The sequence below is a fragment of the Colletotrichum spaethianum genome, assembly GCF_022836535.1.
Source record: "Colletotrichum spaethianum MAFF 239500 DNA, contig05, whole genome shotgun sequence".
In the NCBI taxonomy this organism is placed as follows: domain Eukaryota; kingdom Fungi; phylum Ascomycota; class Sordariomycetes; order Glomerellales; family Glomerellaceae; genus Colletotrichum; species Colletotrichum spaethianum.
Genome location: NW_026054775.1, coordinates 423720 through 438583, shown reverse-complemented (window position 1 = coordinate 438583; position 14864 = coordinate 423720). Strand labels below are relative to the sequence as shown.

Here is a 14864-nt window from a genome sequence, read left to right as displayed (position 1 = left end):
CCCCGGGAGGGACTGTCGCGGTCCCGCGGGCCCCTCCAGTTGCACTTGTCCGAGTTGGGAGGGCGCTTTCTGCAGGGCCTCGTCAGCGACGAGCCGTTGGCGTGCCGCTGTGACCGACGATACTCGTATTGCCAACCTCTCTCGCCAATCCGTTTCGAGACAATCGTCCAGGTGCACGACCGGCCGTATCGCATACGACCTGACACAAGAACCACGGAGATCCGTAACACTCAAGATGATCCAGTGTTGGAGCGTCAAAGTACTATTTGTCAGATTTTCGTATCTAAATCCTGTAGAAACATAAATTCTATATTATCCAATCTTTTTTTGTTTCATGCTTCATACGCCTAGACAAACTTGCTGTCCTTGACGACGTATAGGTCAACGTACTCGTCAACGGGAGTGGCCTCCAGTTCCTTGGGGTTCAGGCCAAGGTCGACAAGCTGCTTGACTCTGCCGGCGTCGAAGTGAGGCTCCAAGTGTCTCTTGTACTTCTTCAGGATCTCGGGCTTGGCCTCCTCTCTCCTGAGGCGATGTCCAAGAGGCGCCTCGACGACGACCTCCTCCAGCACGGTGCCGTCGTTCAGCTCGACCGTCAGGGCGTTGGAGATGGTTCTCAGGGCGGGGTCGTGGTAGTCCTTGGTGTACTGCGGGTCCTCGACGCACTTGATCTTCTGGCGCAGGGACTCGACGAGAGGCGAGGTCGCGGCCTCGCTGCCGTCGACGTAGTCGGTAGCCTCGAGGCGGCCAAAGACAAGCATGGTCGCGGCCATGTACTGGATGCAGTGGTCACGGTCGGCGAAGTTGTCCATGGGCTTAAACTGCTTGTCGATGATGCGGATGCAGGCCTCGTGGGTGCGGCAGGTGACACCCTTGATATCAGCCGCCGACTTCCCCATCTCCTTGAGCTTCTGGTGGATCTTGGACGACGCCTCGACGGCTGTCTGGGAGTGGAATTCGGCTGTTGTTCTGTCAGCTAACAGGCTTTGAAGCATGATCATTGACCTTCTTACCAGGGTACGAGACTTTGAAGAGGACGTTCTCCATGACATAGCTGCCGTAGGGGCGCTGGAACTCGAACTTCTTGCCCTTGAACAGGACGTCGTAGAAGCCCCAGACGGGGGCAGACAGGACGGTAGGGATGCCCTGCTCGCCCTTCATGACCTTCAGGGCCAGGTTGACGGCGCGCTGGCAGGCGTCACCGGCAGCCCACGACTTGCGGGACATGGTGTTGGGGGAGTGGCGGTAGGTTCTCAGGCTCTGGCCGTCAACCCAAGCCTGGGTGACTGCGTCGGCGATCTGCTTCTCGTTGAGGCCGAGCATCTTGGAAATGACAGCAGTGCTAGCAACCTTGACCAGAACAACGTGGTCCAGGCCGACCTTGTTGTATGAGTTCAGGAGAGCCAAGCAGCCCTGGATCTCGTGGGCCTTGATCATGCCCTCCAGGACGTCGCGAATGGTGAACTGTTTACCGCCGGCAATGTTACCACCGGCCTTGTTGGTACGAGTGATCCAGTCAGCCACAGCGAGGATGGCGCCCAGGTTGTCGGAAGGGTGGCCCCATTCGGCAGCAAGCCAGCAGTCGTTGTAGTCGAGCCAGCGGATCATGGCACCGATGTTGAAGGCGGCGTTAACGGGGTCCAGCTGGAAGTCGGTACCAGGGACCTTGGGGCCATTGGGGACAACGGTGCCGGGGACAATGGGGCCCAGCAGCTTGCTGCACTCCTTGAAGCGAAGGCCCTCAAGACCGCAGCCCAGAGTGTCGAGAAAAACCCATCGTGCCGTGTCGAACTGTTCTCACGAGAGTGACGGTTAGCGGCGGTGATCTGGCTGTAACGCGGGGTAAATGTTGGGCGGGTCGGGTTGCCAGCCCAGAGCTCGGCGACGAGGAAGACGAAGGTGAAGAAGAGGACAGTAGAGAGGAAGAAAAAAAAAGGCAACTTACGGCAAGATCGGAATCGATGTTGTAGTTTTGGACGTAGTTTGCGATGTCCTTGATCTCAGGATCGTACTCTCTCGCCTCGGACGCCATGGCTGGTGCGGCACTCTGTCTCACAGATGCGGTGGAAAAGTTGTGGGAGGGTTGAGATGCGGAGCGAGCCGTGGAGGAGGCGGCAAAGTTAGTGGAGGCGACTCCGGCGCGGAGAGGAGTAGCCAGGCGGACGCTTCGCGATTGGAGACGCAGCGAACGGGAAGCTGTCCTGAGACCTCGGTTGATGGCCGCAGACATGACCGCGAGGAGTATGCAAGTCAATTGATTGGGAGGAGAGATAGAAGAGAGGAGGCTAAGAGCAGATGGCAGCAAGAGGGAGGGGGAGATGGCCCTGGGGTATCAATGGTCTCTCAATCTTCTTTCAATGTCACTCGCAGTCTTCCGGTCGCTCGAATCAGGAGGAGGAAGAAGTTGGGAAGAGGAGGAGAAATACACAAAACGCCAACATGTACTTTTTTTTTTCAAGCCGTAGCAAAGCTGGAGCTTGTCTCGCTCAGATGGAAGGGGGAGAATGGGTTTGCCGCGGGCTGCCGAAGCTGGTGTGGCTGTTTGATCCGAGGTTGTCTGCGCCTATCCCTGGCGGAGCCATGATGACACTGGGGGGCACAGAGAGGGGACGGGACGGGAGGAGAAGCAGCTGCTTCGCTGCGGGCTCTGGCACGCTTGGCCTGGGGCAGGCGGCGGGGGAGCTTTGACATCCATCTGGGCGAGGTTGGGGGAGGAATGTGGAGAGCCATGGTTTCTGCCGCGACCCTGGTCCAACACTCTGTGATCCCCTCATTGCTGCTACTCGTCACATTGGACTCAAGAGCGGACGGATGATGCACTGGAAACTTTCTGGCTCAGTCGAAAGTCCAATTGCCATAAGTAAGGAACTCTGAAGCCTCCTGAGGTTGTCCAGAAAATCCGGCACAACCATGTAAACGTCCTAGGAAGCACCAAGATCGCAGACATGCCCAGCCCTTTACGCCGAGCAAAACCCGCCAGGCCCCTCGGCTAGCGGCGGCCATTGGATAAGAACCAGCTCAATCCTTATCGCAAAACCTGGGGCTATGGCAACAAGGCGGATCACGGAAAAAGGCCTGTACCTCCGCCCACGCAGCTCTACTCAATCCCTCTCCCTTTCAATCCTCTACTCTGGCATTTCAATGAAACGACTGGGATTTGAGAGTACGAAACTTGTTCCTGGTCAAAAGGTGACAACGGTATCACAACAGAGGCGACAATCTAAAAACACTCGTTAACAGCACATACGACACGACCAAGTTCTTCAACGCAAGGAGCTAGTGATGGCCTGACGTGTCCCCCACAAACTCTGGGATCGGAGATGAAGTGATCAATACCTTATGTGCTTATGAGGTTCGTTTATTTGTACCACTGCTCGAGCTTGCATTAGACGCAGTTGTATCTTGTGTTTCTTTTGACTCGCGAAGCCCGTGGACCTAATGCAAGTGCAGTGGCGCTCGCCCACAGTGTAGAGTGACAATTCTACGACATATTGCTCAAGAGTATGTTACATTGATTCCCTACAATTGATGATAGCCGTTGCTGGGCGTGGGATATTGTTTACCGTATGACTAAAGTTATATTTTGGACTTCCAGATGAGAATGCTGGCGCGATTCTGATCTAAAAAGTTGATGTTTAAGTGAAAGACTATTATCTAGAGCTTCAATTGGAGAACAAGGATCGTTGATCAATTAGAACCAGCCATGTAGCGAGTGCGGCAGATGGTCCTGATGAGTGTCGAAGCCGCGCGGTTTTTTTTTTCCTTTCCAGAGTTGCGTTGGTGTCCTTCACGTTTGCCAAAAGAACAGGGTTGAGGCCGATGCATCTTCATGTTGTCGTCGCTGATTAAGGCACCCAAGTGTCAGCCCGTTTCACAGTCACTGGGTGTGGCTGTGGATCTAATTGAGGTGCAGTGAATGGAAACAAATGGATGAGGCGGCAACATCCTTCTCCAAGACTACAATCACTTTCTCCTCGACATCTGGTCTCTTGCCGTCTACATCTTCAACATTGAACACCAAGCCGAACTGCGGGAAAGTTGCATTTCTCCAAAACCGAAGTCCGTATCTCGAATCGCATCCCCTTTCCCATCACCCTACCATCGGCCATTGTTTTCCCTTACTCTTGCGCCCCTCTTCTTCTCTCCCGCTAGACAGCTGGACCCCGGCCAACGTTCATCCAAGCAGTGTAACCCACCTGCGGTCTCGGCCTTTCCGCCTAACATAGGTAGTGCAGCGCAGCGCAGCACGCGCAGCCTGTACGGAACAATTTCAAAGTTGCAGGCGACTTTAGCGGAACCACAGCGGCAGCGCCTCGAAGGGACCTGTCCCCAGTCCAATCCGCCTCCATCTTACGCTGTACCTTAGTTCACCACCCTACACGGCCGTCTCTCCCCACTTCCCATCAACGATCATCGGCCTGCCGTCTTCCTCCACCCTCCTTCCCTCACATCGTCCTCGACCTCTTCCCGTGTCGCGACAGCCGCCACCATGTCGGCTCTCCGCCCAAATCACAGGGAGAAGGCGGCCCCCAAGTCAGGGGCCGCGAATGGCCTCATCGACCCGACCAAGACGGGGAAATATCCCGTGATCCTAAGCGACACTCTCCTTGGACGCACTCAAAAGGAGGTCTTTACCGCCGTACGATGTAGGCATCTCCCAGGTCCCCTTGTTTATGACCAGCCACGGGGCAGTAGACTGACTTCTTGCGCGACCTCTCAGATAACCACAAGCCAGAACTCTCCTCTGAGCCCGCGATGGCAAGGTTAAAGCCCGAAACTCCCGGCAGCAAGTCCGACTTCGACCTATCGTTTCCTGACGGCAACAATGGCATGTACGGCTACGCAGGCACCCGAACCATGGACGACAACCAGTACGTCCTCTACTTCGACCCCGCCCGCAAGGCCTTCATCCTGGACCAGGTCGACTCGACTTTCCACATGAACGTCACCCGTACCCCGTCAAACGACAACCCTGAGTCCCTACGCCAGCAGTTCGAGCAGCTCGACACCTCCATAACCGCCACCCCCGAGGTCCGCAAACCCGCCGCCGACACCAAAGACAAATCTCCCGCTAAACCCGCCGCAAAGGCTTCGTCGGGGCCCAAGAGGCCCTCGGCCAGCAGCAACAAGGCCGCCGCCAAGCCGCGCAAGCCCGCGGCAACGAAGAAGAGCGAAACCATCCACCTCGCCCTCCCAACCAACGACGCGCCGCCCGCGCCGGCAAAGCCCACCGCACCGGCGAAGAAGAAGGAGACGGCACGGAAGGCGGCCGGCTCCGACGACGAGGAAGACGACGACGACGACGATTTCGGTCTGACGATAGAATACCCCGACGAGAACAAGAACAAGAAGCCCGACTTTTCGCCCGCGTTCGCGCCCAACATCCAGGTCCGCAGCTTTTCCGATTTCCTTCGCGACTCCGAGGCCGACGACGCCGATGGCGAGTCGGACCTGGAGGAGCGTGATTTCGCAAACTTTAACCTACCGAGTCCGATGAACGGCCAGGCACAGCAGCAACAGCAGCAGCACGACCAGTACCAGGACCAGGATGGCGACGGCGAGATGGAGGTCGATTCTGAGCCGGATTTTGAGGATGCTTTGGAAGACGACCTGGAGGCGGAGCTCGAGAAAGAGCTGGAGGCCGCAAACAGCGGCGACGCTGAGGAGAGTGAGGTGAGCGAGGAAGACTAAGGTCTTATTGCCTCTACGTTGGATAACGTGGAGAGAGTGAGAGAGAGTACCGTGACTTTGAGACACAAGACTCGGCACCCGTTTGAGCGGCATACTGCCTGACAGGGATCTAATGACGGCGTTACTACCAGGACAAAAAGGAGTTGTTTGTACATTTGGTTGATTTCCACATATTCAGGGCGGCTACTTTCCAAGAGCCCAAGCTAGTAAGAACAGCGATATACCAGGCAGGATATCTTACAGTCCAGATGCGATTTGCTTCTATGCGCATGTCGACAAATCAAACTCGTCAGAAAAAAACAAAATACATTGTTGTTGCACTCTTCACCGTCCCTCAATCCTCGTACAAGACGACGCCGTGCCGCGTATCCCTCTCCATCTTCTTCCCGCGCAGCATCCCGTCCGTGACGCCCGCGACCTCATTGGCGCACCACACGTGCGTCCTCGCGCCGGCCAGCGCCCTCCCAAACCCCTCATCCCGCGTCCCCTTCGCGCCGCTCCCGTCCTCCTCGTCGCGGGCCCGGCGCTCCTCGCCGAAGAGAAACTCCGGGTCGATACACCCGACAGCCAGGTCGAGGGTCGCCTCGTCCTCGGCGCGCCAGAAGAGGAACGATCCGCAGGCGGCGCAGAAGCAGCGTTCTGCCGAGGGGGTGGCGCGTTAGGACCTCAGCGTCGGGGGTGGCGCCGTCGCGGGTCCGGCGTCGCGGGAGCCGGTGTTGGGGACGAACGACAGGGCGGACTTTGCGACGCTGTGGAAGGGCATGAAGAGCGAGCCCGTGGTGCGGCGGCACTGCGTGCATTGGCAGGTCTGGCACTGCTGTCGTGTTAGACGAAGCCACGGTGGCCAGTGACTTGCTGGGAGGAGCAGGGCGAAAGATGATGGCAGCAGCATGTAAGGGGGGGTGTGGGCTTACGGCTGCAACGAAGTTGTGAGATTGTGGAAATTCTACGCGGTAGCGGATCGCACCGCAGAGGCAGCCGCCCGTGATGGAAGTCAGCGTTGGAAAGGGTTCTGTTGCCATGGTGTAGCTACGCGTTATGGCCAGGTATCAATGAACAGTCATATCACAGCCAGCAGATGAGGCGAATTTCTAGGAGACACAGATCCAATAGTAACAACAAGGATATCCTACCAATCAATGTACTTTAACATAAGGACCAACACATCTTAAGCTGTATCCCTCCTGTCTGAACATTTCCCTATTTTCGAACAGTATTTCCACCATCAAACATCCCAATTGCCCGACTTTATGAGCATTATTCACCAACCAGAACATCAAAAAATGGTTATTTTGCAACACTATTGTTTTCTCAATGGTAAGATATACCGAACAAGACGTGCTGCAGGAAACCCACGATGTTGACGACGGTATGTGTGAGACACAAGCATCTCGTACGTACCTAGGGAATACTAGTGACGCCTACTTATGACCCTATGAAGGGTGCAATAGCGAAGAAGACGTCTGCTGAGCACCTCCAGCGGTATCTGATAGTTATTATACCAACCAAGGGCTTCCTCTCTTTTTGGCTCAACATTTCGATTAATACTCCAGGATGTATACCCCGTAGCACGGTGCATCTGCCGGCTTCGCCTTGGTGATTAATACAACTCCTATCCCGTGATGCAATTATCCAGTACTGCGAGAAAGCTAAGACCATACCCTTGGGATTCCCACCTCATTCCACCTAAACCTTGTAATCTCTAGACGTCGTTGTTTTCTGGCCATCAAAGCATGACTATTTACAGCAGTAGAGACTTCAGTACGGGATGGATATGTAAGTATCACAAAGCGGGAGTTTCTTATCTGCGTATAAAGTATCCGGAAGCAAGCATTTAATGAAAACGTGCATAATCCAGTCACCTTTCGGATGGTTTGGTATCTATCCTTATGACACTCTTGTTTGTCCATAATAAGATGGTCTCACCCAAGGGGACGCCACTCTCGCAGCCACGTAGTCATTGACATTGAGCGTGTCTTAGGTAGTTCAAGTTGACGCAGTGTTAACCTTAGCAGCACCTCGGGGGCTATCAGGAACAGTAACGCTACGAGAGACAGGATTTGACATTATATTGAGGGCACTTGACGTATTCCAGTTGTTCGTTTAAAGGACAGTGGATTAATCGAGCAGCAACAAGAACGTATTTGCTTTTCTTGGAGTCGGCCCTCGCGGTAGTTGCTTGGCTAGTAGTAGAGTCGGTTAGTGGGAAGGAGGAGTTTACGTGAGATTGGTAAACTGAAATTAGTTAGGTGGGTTACAGCAGCAATAACAACAGCAGTGGCAACAACAACCTTTGTCTTATTCCTTCTGTTATTTTCTTTCTACAGCTGATTACGTGTCTCAGGATCTCTCTGCCGATTTCCCCCCGCCCAGACGGCAGTGTTATGCTGAGTTTCCTTTCCATCTCTATCTATAACCACCATATCTGCCCGCTGCGTAACTTCTTGGGTAATCTGTTCCCTCCCCTGCATAATCTTGATGATCTCGTTAGCCAACCCAACAAAGTTGTGAAGGGCAGTTACTGCGTATACGATTCGAATCTTATCAGCAAAATAGTACTCAGGTGGCACTGCCCGCAGGATTTCCCATTCCCTTTTCACCTTACCCACCACCTGCTCAACAACCACGCGGTTCCTTGAATGGTGATGACTTACAATGCTCAGTCCTCGCATACTTGATTGCAGTAGCCGTTGGTCTTATCATCATACTAGTAATACTAATAGTTACAAATGTATAGTGATCAATCGTAAATTCAATTCGACCTAGCTTATATATCTTCACAATAAAGGGATACATGAGAGTCACTTACAGAAGAGTAGTTCATCAAAAATAAATCGTAAAAGGCTATATTGGATAATTTTGAACCGCACCTGATTACGGTCTGTATTTTAGCCCGTCTTTCTTGTGGCAATATCTGGATGTCTGACACAATCCTCCTGGCAACCGTTCCGGATCTTACAGATGGAATGGACTGCGATAGGTGCCGGGCAAATTTCACGGCGGCGTCGTCAAGTGACGCGGTCAGACAGTCAAGCAGAGCAATGAAGGAAGTGAAGCAGTACTGACAAGACAAGGGGCAAGTGATGATACAAGTAAAGATAGAACAAGCTGTTCGTAAGCATTCATGGTTGACCTCCCTCTAGTCGAGGTAAACCTAGAAATGGCTAATCACTCTATGCGCACATGTAATCTCACATGTGATCAACAGTGGATTATGAAGCTTACAGCGTCTTGTGGCAACCGCTATGATCTTCAATCATTATTGTAATAACCATGCTTTTCCCGGTTGCTACGTTGAGAAAGCTAGGTTACATCCGGATGTGCTTTGGGTGAATCATCTGCCCGAGACATTACGTGGGCCGTACAAGCTTCCAGTTTGAAGCCATCTTCTTAAGTATGTGGAAACATAGCTAGAATACGTCTTGCAACCTCGCTTGGCTTGGTCGGAGAGCGTCTGCAGGAACAAAGTCCGGAGTACTTATGTCCGTGGCAACGATTGTGCGAAAGAATACCGTCCGGACCTCAATATTCAGACATCAGTACCGATTATTGGACAGACAGCAAACTTTCAAGCGCAGTTAAGCTCTACGTCGTCAATTCACCGACGCCCGAGGCCCAAATCCAATAGACCGAATTCTGGATCCGAGGCCGCGCATCTTAAATCCGGGCCAAAATCTAGGATCCACCGAATAACTAGTGACTACAAGTGTAAAGTAAAATTAGATACTCCGCATAGGCATCGTTCGCGAAGACTTCGAGGCTGGTACCGGTAATTAGTTGCTCGATCAGCCTCTCACGAAGCTATTGGTGCTCAATTTGGTTTGGTTTCGGGCGTCCGCGGGCAGTTGCCATGCGTGATATTCGGCCGATGCAGACTTCATAAGAGGAAGCCTACCTATGGTGACTGTTCGGCTGCCTCATCAGGCAGTGTACTTATTTATCCCAGAGCGTTAGCATCGCCATTCTCCAAGGAATCTTTTCGTAACTGTACGTTCTTTTCCTCTTCTCCTACACCTATGCCAAGGTCTATCGCACAATCAGCAATACAGCCTTGAAGCAGAAGTTGTATGATGCAAAACCAAATGGAAAACGCATTGCCATACCCCTCCTTAGCCACCGCCACAGAGCGGAGTCAGTCCATTGTCTCTCTTGCCCGCCGGTTGACCGCATCCTCGGTCACGCTCGACGATGAAGGAGAAAACAATCCTATCAACCCAGTCAAGGGCAGTCAGCTGGATCCCTTTTCGCCCCGGTTCGACAGCGTCAAATGGATGCAAGCTTTAGTCCAGATGTTCGAATCTGGTCTAGAATCTGCTCCTCAAAAACGAGCTGGCGTCGCCTTTCGGAATCTAACAGTGTTTGGTCATGGTTCCGAGGTCCAGTACCAAAAGAGCACTGGAAACGTCCCGTACAGTATCTTATTATCGTTGCTTGGCAAAATCACCGGTCGTAGTTTCAAGCGTATCAACATTCTACAAGAGTTCGAGGGCGTTGTGCATCCTGGCGAGTTGCTACTTGTGCTGGGCCCCCCGGGATCAGGATGTTCGACCCTGTTGAAGACTTTGTCTGGCCGGACCGAGGGCTTCAACATCGATCGAGATTCATATATTAACTATAGGGGTAAGTCTTTTTTACTATCCCCAAATCCGAAGGTGAAAAGCAGCACTTAATGGCGATTAGGAATCAATCCACAACAAATGCACAATTGGTTCCGTGCCGATGTGCTTTACAATGCGGAAGTCGACGTCCACCTCGCCCCTCTCTCTGTTGGCGACACACTCGAGTTTGCCGCTCTTTCCCGTGTGCCAGCCAAGGTTCCGGGGGGGTTTTCCAAACGCCAGTTCGCACGAGCTTACCGCGATGCCATCATGGCCACATTCGGTATAAGTCACACATCAAACACCAAAGTTGGAGATGATTTCATCCGAGGTGTTTCTGGTGGCGAGCGGAAGCGTGTCAGTATTGCCGAAGCCGCCCTCACGGGTGCCAAGCTTCAGTGCTGGGACAATAGCACCCGAGGACTAGACAGCGGGAACGCCATTACTTTTTGCAAGTCTCTCCGAGCACAAGCAGATGTGATGGGTGTTGCCGCCATGGTCGCCATTTACCAAGCACCACAAAGTGCCTATGAGGTAATTACCCTGGGACTGAGTTCCCGGCTTCTGATTCCGAGCTAAAGGCATCAGACCTTTGATAAGGTGACCGTTCTGTATGAGGGCCATCAGATCTATTTCGGTAGAATAGAGGATGCCAAAGCCTACTTCGAGAATTTAGGGTTCGAATGTAAGTATATCTTCTCAACAATCTAACATATATACTGCTGAGAGAATATTCGCTGACGCGCTGCTTAGGCCCCGATTCTCAGACGACGGCGGACTTTCTAACCTCGATGACTTCCCCTCAAGAGCGCCGAGTACGGCCGGGATTCGAAGGTCGTGCCCCTCGCACGCCTGTAGAGTTCGCTGTTCACTGGAAGACTTCGAATGAGCATACAGCGTTGGCGGCAGAACTGGACAAATATGAAGATGAGAATCCGTCTGATGAGCGTCTAAGCGAATTTGTCCAGAGTCGAAAGACAGAGCGAAACTCCTTGCAGCGTCTCATGTCACCATACGCGACGCCGTACGTTGACCAAGTTCGGCTTTGCATCTGGCGCGGCTGGAAGCGGCTTCTTGCAGACCCGGCCTTCACCGTTTCTTCATTACTCTTCAATCTTATCATGGGTTTTGTGCTTGGCAGTGCCTTCTACAACCTTCCCAATGATACAAGCAGTTTCTACCATCGTGGAGGCGTGGTGTTCTTCGCTCTCCTATTCAATGCTTTCGCCGGCGAACTCGAGGTCAGTTAAGCAGAAAATTCCATTTCTGGCAGAAAGGTTGCAGAATCTGACGGAAGTTGACAGGTTCTTACCTTGTACGCGCAGCGACCGGTTGTTGAGAAGCACCACCGCTATGCATTCTACCATCAGTCTGCCGAAGCTGTCTCAAGTTATATCATGGACCTCCCCTATAAGTTCATAAATTGTATCATGTTTAACACCACTATCTATTTTCTGGTTCATTTGCGTCGCGAGCCCGGCAGATTTTTCTTCTTTGTGCTCACCAGCTTCCTTCTCACGCTGACAATGTCGGGTCTGTACCGCACCGTAGCCTCAATCACTCGTACCTCTCACCAGGCTTTGGTTCCCGTATCTCTAATAACTATAGGTGTCATGATATATGCCGGCTTTACTATTCCAACGGACTACATGCCCGGTTGGTCGAGATGGATGGGATACATCAACCCTTTAAGTTACTGCTTCGAGGCTTTAATGGTCAATGAATTCAGTGGGCGTAGTTTTCCTTGTAGCGAAATCGTACCTACTGGGCCTGGGTATGATAACCTGCCCTTCACGGATAGAGTTTGTGCAGCTTTGGGGGCCATCTCTGGCGAAATGGCTGTGGATGGCGACCGTTATCTTCAAGCTAGCTATGGGTATTCCAACGCCCATAAGTGGAGGTTTGTAATTCTCATTGCAATCGAACCTTCCCTATTCTAACAGTACGTCAGGAACATTGGGATTCTCTGCGGGTTCATGGTGCTCTTTATTGGCACTTATCTTCTCGCAGCAGAATACGCCAAACCGCCCAAGACCAGCGGCGAGGTCCTGGTCTTCCGCCGAGGGAAGATACCATCTGTCCTTGGAAGTGCATCAAAGCAAGATGCTGAGATGCAAAGTCTCGAGCGTCCGATAATCGAGAAACCTTCATCCTCGATTGACACCGAACCTCAAAGTCATCTCAGCCCAAGCTTATGCCAAAAACCAGTATTTCATTGGGAAAACATTTGCTATCGCGTTAAGATCAAGGGGAGCGAATGTCAGATCTTGGATCACGTGGATGGATGGGTTCAACCTGGTGTCACGACTGCACTCATGGTAAGATTTCAGCGCTTCGCTTGTTGCGTAATGTGTGGGTGCTTACAAACTCGTCAATAAGGGTGCATCCGGTGCAGGCAAGACCACCTTATTAGACGCGCTCGCAGCCCGTCTCAGTGTAGGTGTTCTTACCGGAGATATGCTCGTCAACGGCAAGCCAACCAATGCTTCGTTCTCCCACTCAGTCGGATATGTGCAACAACAAGACCTTCACTTAAACACCACAACAGTGAGAGAAGCTCTACAGTTCAGTGCTCTCCTAAGACAAAGCGCCGAAATCCCCCACGCTGAAAAGCTTGCATATGTCGATGAAGTCATCCAGATCCTCGAGATGGAGCCATTCGCAGACGCTATAGTTGGCTTTCCTGGCGAGGGTTTAAACGTTGAGCAACGAAAGCGGCTGACAATTGGAGTTGAGCTCGTCGCTCGACCAGAGCTGTTGGTTTTTCTGGACGAGCCAACATCTGGCCTCGACTCGCAGACTTCTTGGTCAATTTGTGATCTGATCACAAAGCTTGCGAAGAAAGGTCAGGCTATTCTCTGTACTATCCACCAGCCTTCGGCAATGCTGTTCTCCCGGTTTGATAGGCTTTTGCTGTTACAGCCAGGCGGCAAGACGGTATATTTTGGAGGTAAGCTTTCATTTGAAGCTCATTCATGCTATCAAGATCTCAAACATACTTCAGATATTGGGCCGGGGTCCAGAACGATGATTGAATACTTCGAGCGAAATGGAGCACCTAGATGTCCGCCCCAGGCCAATCCCGCTGAGTGGATGCTCAAGACAACACTACCGTCTACCCAAACTGTCAACTGGTCCGAGATCTGGCGATCATCGCCTGAGTATCAAGAAGTTAAAGCAGAACTTGGCCGCCTCCGCCAAAGTAAGAATTCCGTATCACAAGAAAAAGAGTTCGCGTCGCAGCACCGCGTGTTCGTCACGTCGTTCTGGTCGCAGCTGCGTGAAGTCTTGCTCCGAACTTTGAAACACTTCTGGAGGTCCCCAGTATACACTTGGTCAAAGCTTTCTGTGACCGCTCTGTTTGTACGTTATCATCCAAAATGTTGTATAACTCAGTCAATCGCTAACAAGATACGGTAGGCTCTATACCTAGGGTTCAGCTTCCGAGGTTCCGGCCGCAGCCTCCAGGGCTTGCAAAATCAACTTTATGCCTTTTTCATGGCATTCCTCATTCAAAATCCTTACAACAAACAGATAATGCCTTTCTTCACACCCCAGCGAGCCCTTTACGAAGTTCGCGAAAGACCGGCCAAGATATACAGCTGGTCAGTCTTCATGCTATCCCAAATCATCACCGAAGTGATTTGGAATACATTTTGTGCCGCTCTGTTTTTCTTTTGCTGGTACTACCCAGTTGGCTTCTACGAAAACACAGGCAATGATACTAGCAGTCGCGGCTTCACGGCATTCCTCTTTGTCTGGCAACTGATTCTCTGGGTCTCTACCCTCTCACAAGGCGTCATCGCGCCATTCGAAACTGCCGATTTAGCAGCTGTACCCGCCTCCCTCATCGCTATCCTTTCAATGACATTCTGCGGCATCGGTATCACCCGCGAGCAATTACCAGCTATTTGGTCGGATTTCATGTACTACGTCTCGCCTTTAACCTATCTTGCCTCTGGTGCACTGTCTACTGCGCTACATGGCATCAACGTAACGTGCAGCCCGGACGAGATTGTCCGAGTACCGGTACAGCAGGGCATCAGTTGTGTCGAGTATATGGGCCCGTTTGTTCAGAACACCGGAGGCATACTAGTGGATATGGGCTCCGTAGACGTTTGTGGGTGGTGTTCACTGCGGACTTCAGATGAGTTCTTGAAGCGTTTCGGCATCTCGTTTGGGGACAGGTGGAGGAACTTTGGTATTCTCTGGGCTTACGTCGTCTTCAACATCGCAGCAGCACTTGGATTGTACTGGCTAGGGAGGGTGCCAAAGAAGCAGGAGTTGAAGAGGGGGCAAGGAGCTTAATTTTGCGACATGTTAGGAATAATCGCTGGGAACGACTCACATTAGAATAAGAACGGCACGTAATTGTAAATCGGCACTACAAAGCAACTGCCAGCCAAATCCTAGACGGTTGGCGGATCAGGATGTATCTGTTGTATCGGATGTTTGAGAAAGGCGCCATTCGCTAGAGAATTATTATCAGTTTGGTTCAAGTGTATACCCAATTGAGCCACAAGCCCAAAAGGTGTGCCAGTGCTTGCACGCTTGCAAGCACTGCTGTCAACATTG

General features: G+C 52.1%; 4 protein-coding genes across 4 annotated transcripts; 2 read left to right on the top strand and 2 right to left on the bottom strand.

Moving 5' to 3' along the window:
• Positions 1-347: 347 nt before the first annotated feature.
• Positions 348-2230, bottom strand: ColSpa_02670 (2-methylcitrate dehydratase, mitochondrial; the record flags this gene model as incomplete). Its single annotated transcript, XM_049268882.1, has 3 exons — positions 348-940; positions 1014-1791; positions 1946-2230. 3 exons carry the CDS (start codon positions 2228-2230, stop codon positions 348-350), a joined length of 1656 nt encoding a protein of 551 aa, XP_049124839.1.
• Positions 2231-4489: 2259 nt separating this feature from the next.
• Positions 4490-5691, top strand: ColSpa_02669 (uncharacterized protein; the record flags this gene model as incomplete). The annotated part of the gene is made up of 2 exons (XM_049268881.1): positions 4490-4646; positions 4721-5691. The coding sequence occupies 2 exons, from the start codon at positions 4490-4492 to the stop codon at positions 5689-5691; spliced, it is 1128 nt and encodes a 375-aa protein (XP_049124838.1).
• Positions 5692-6025: 334 nt separating this feature from the next.
• On the bottom strand, positions 6026-6713 carry ColSpa_02668 (uncharacterized protein; the record flags this gene model as incomplete). The annotated part of the gene is made up of 2 exons (XM_049268880.1): positions 6026-6330; positions 6659-6713. The coding sequence occupies 2 exons, from the start codon at positions 6711-6713 to the stop codon at positions 6026-6028; spliced, it is 360 nt and encodes a 119-aa protein (XP_049124837.1).
• Positions 6714-9773: 3060 nt separating this feature from the next.
• On the top strand, positions 9774-14597 carry ColSpa_02667 (ZEB2-regulated ABC transporter 1; the record flags this gene model as incomplete). The annotated part of the gene is made up of 9 exons (XM_049268879.1): positions 9774-10311; positions 10372-10823; positions 10878-10974; positions 11043-11530; positions 11594-12193; positions 12233-12607; positions 12669-13239; positions 13294-13652; positions 13710-14597. 9 exons carry the CDS (start codon positions 9774-9776, stop codon positions 14595-14597), a joined length of 4368 nt encoding a protein of 1455 aa, XP_049124836.1.
• Positions 14598-14864: the final 267 nt, after the last annotated feature.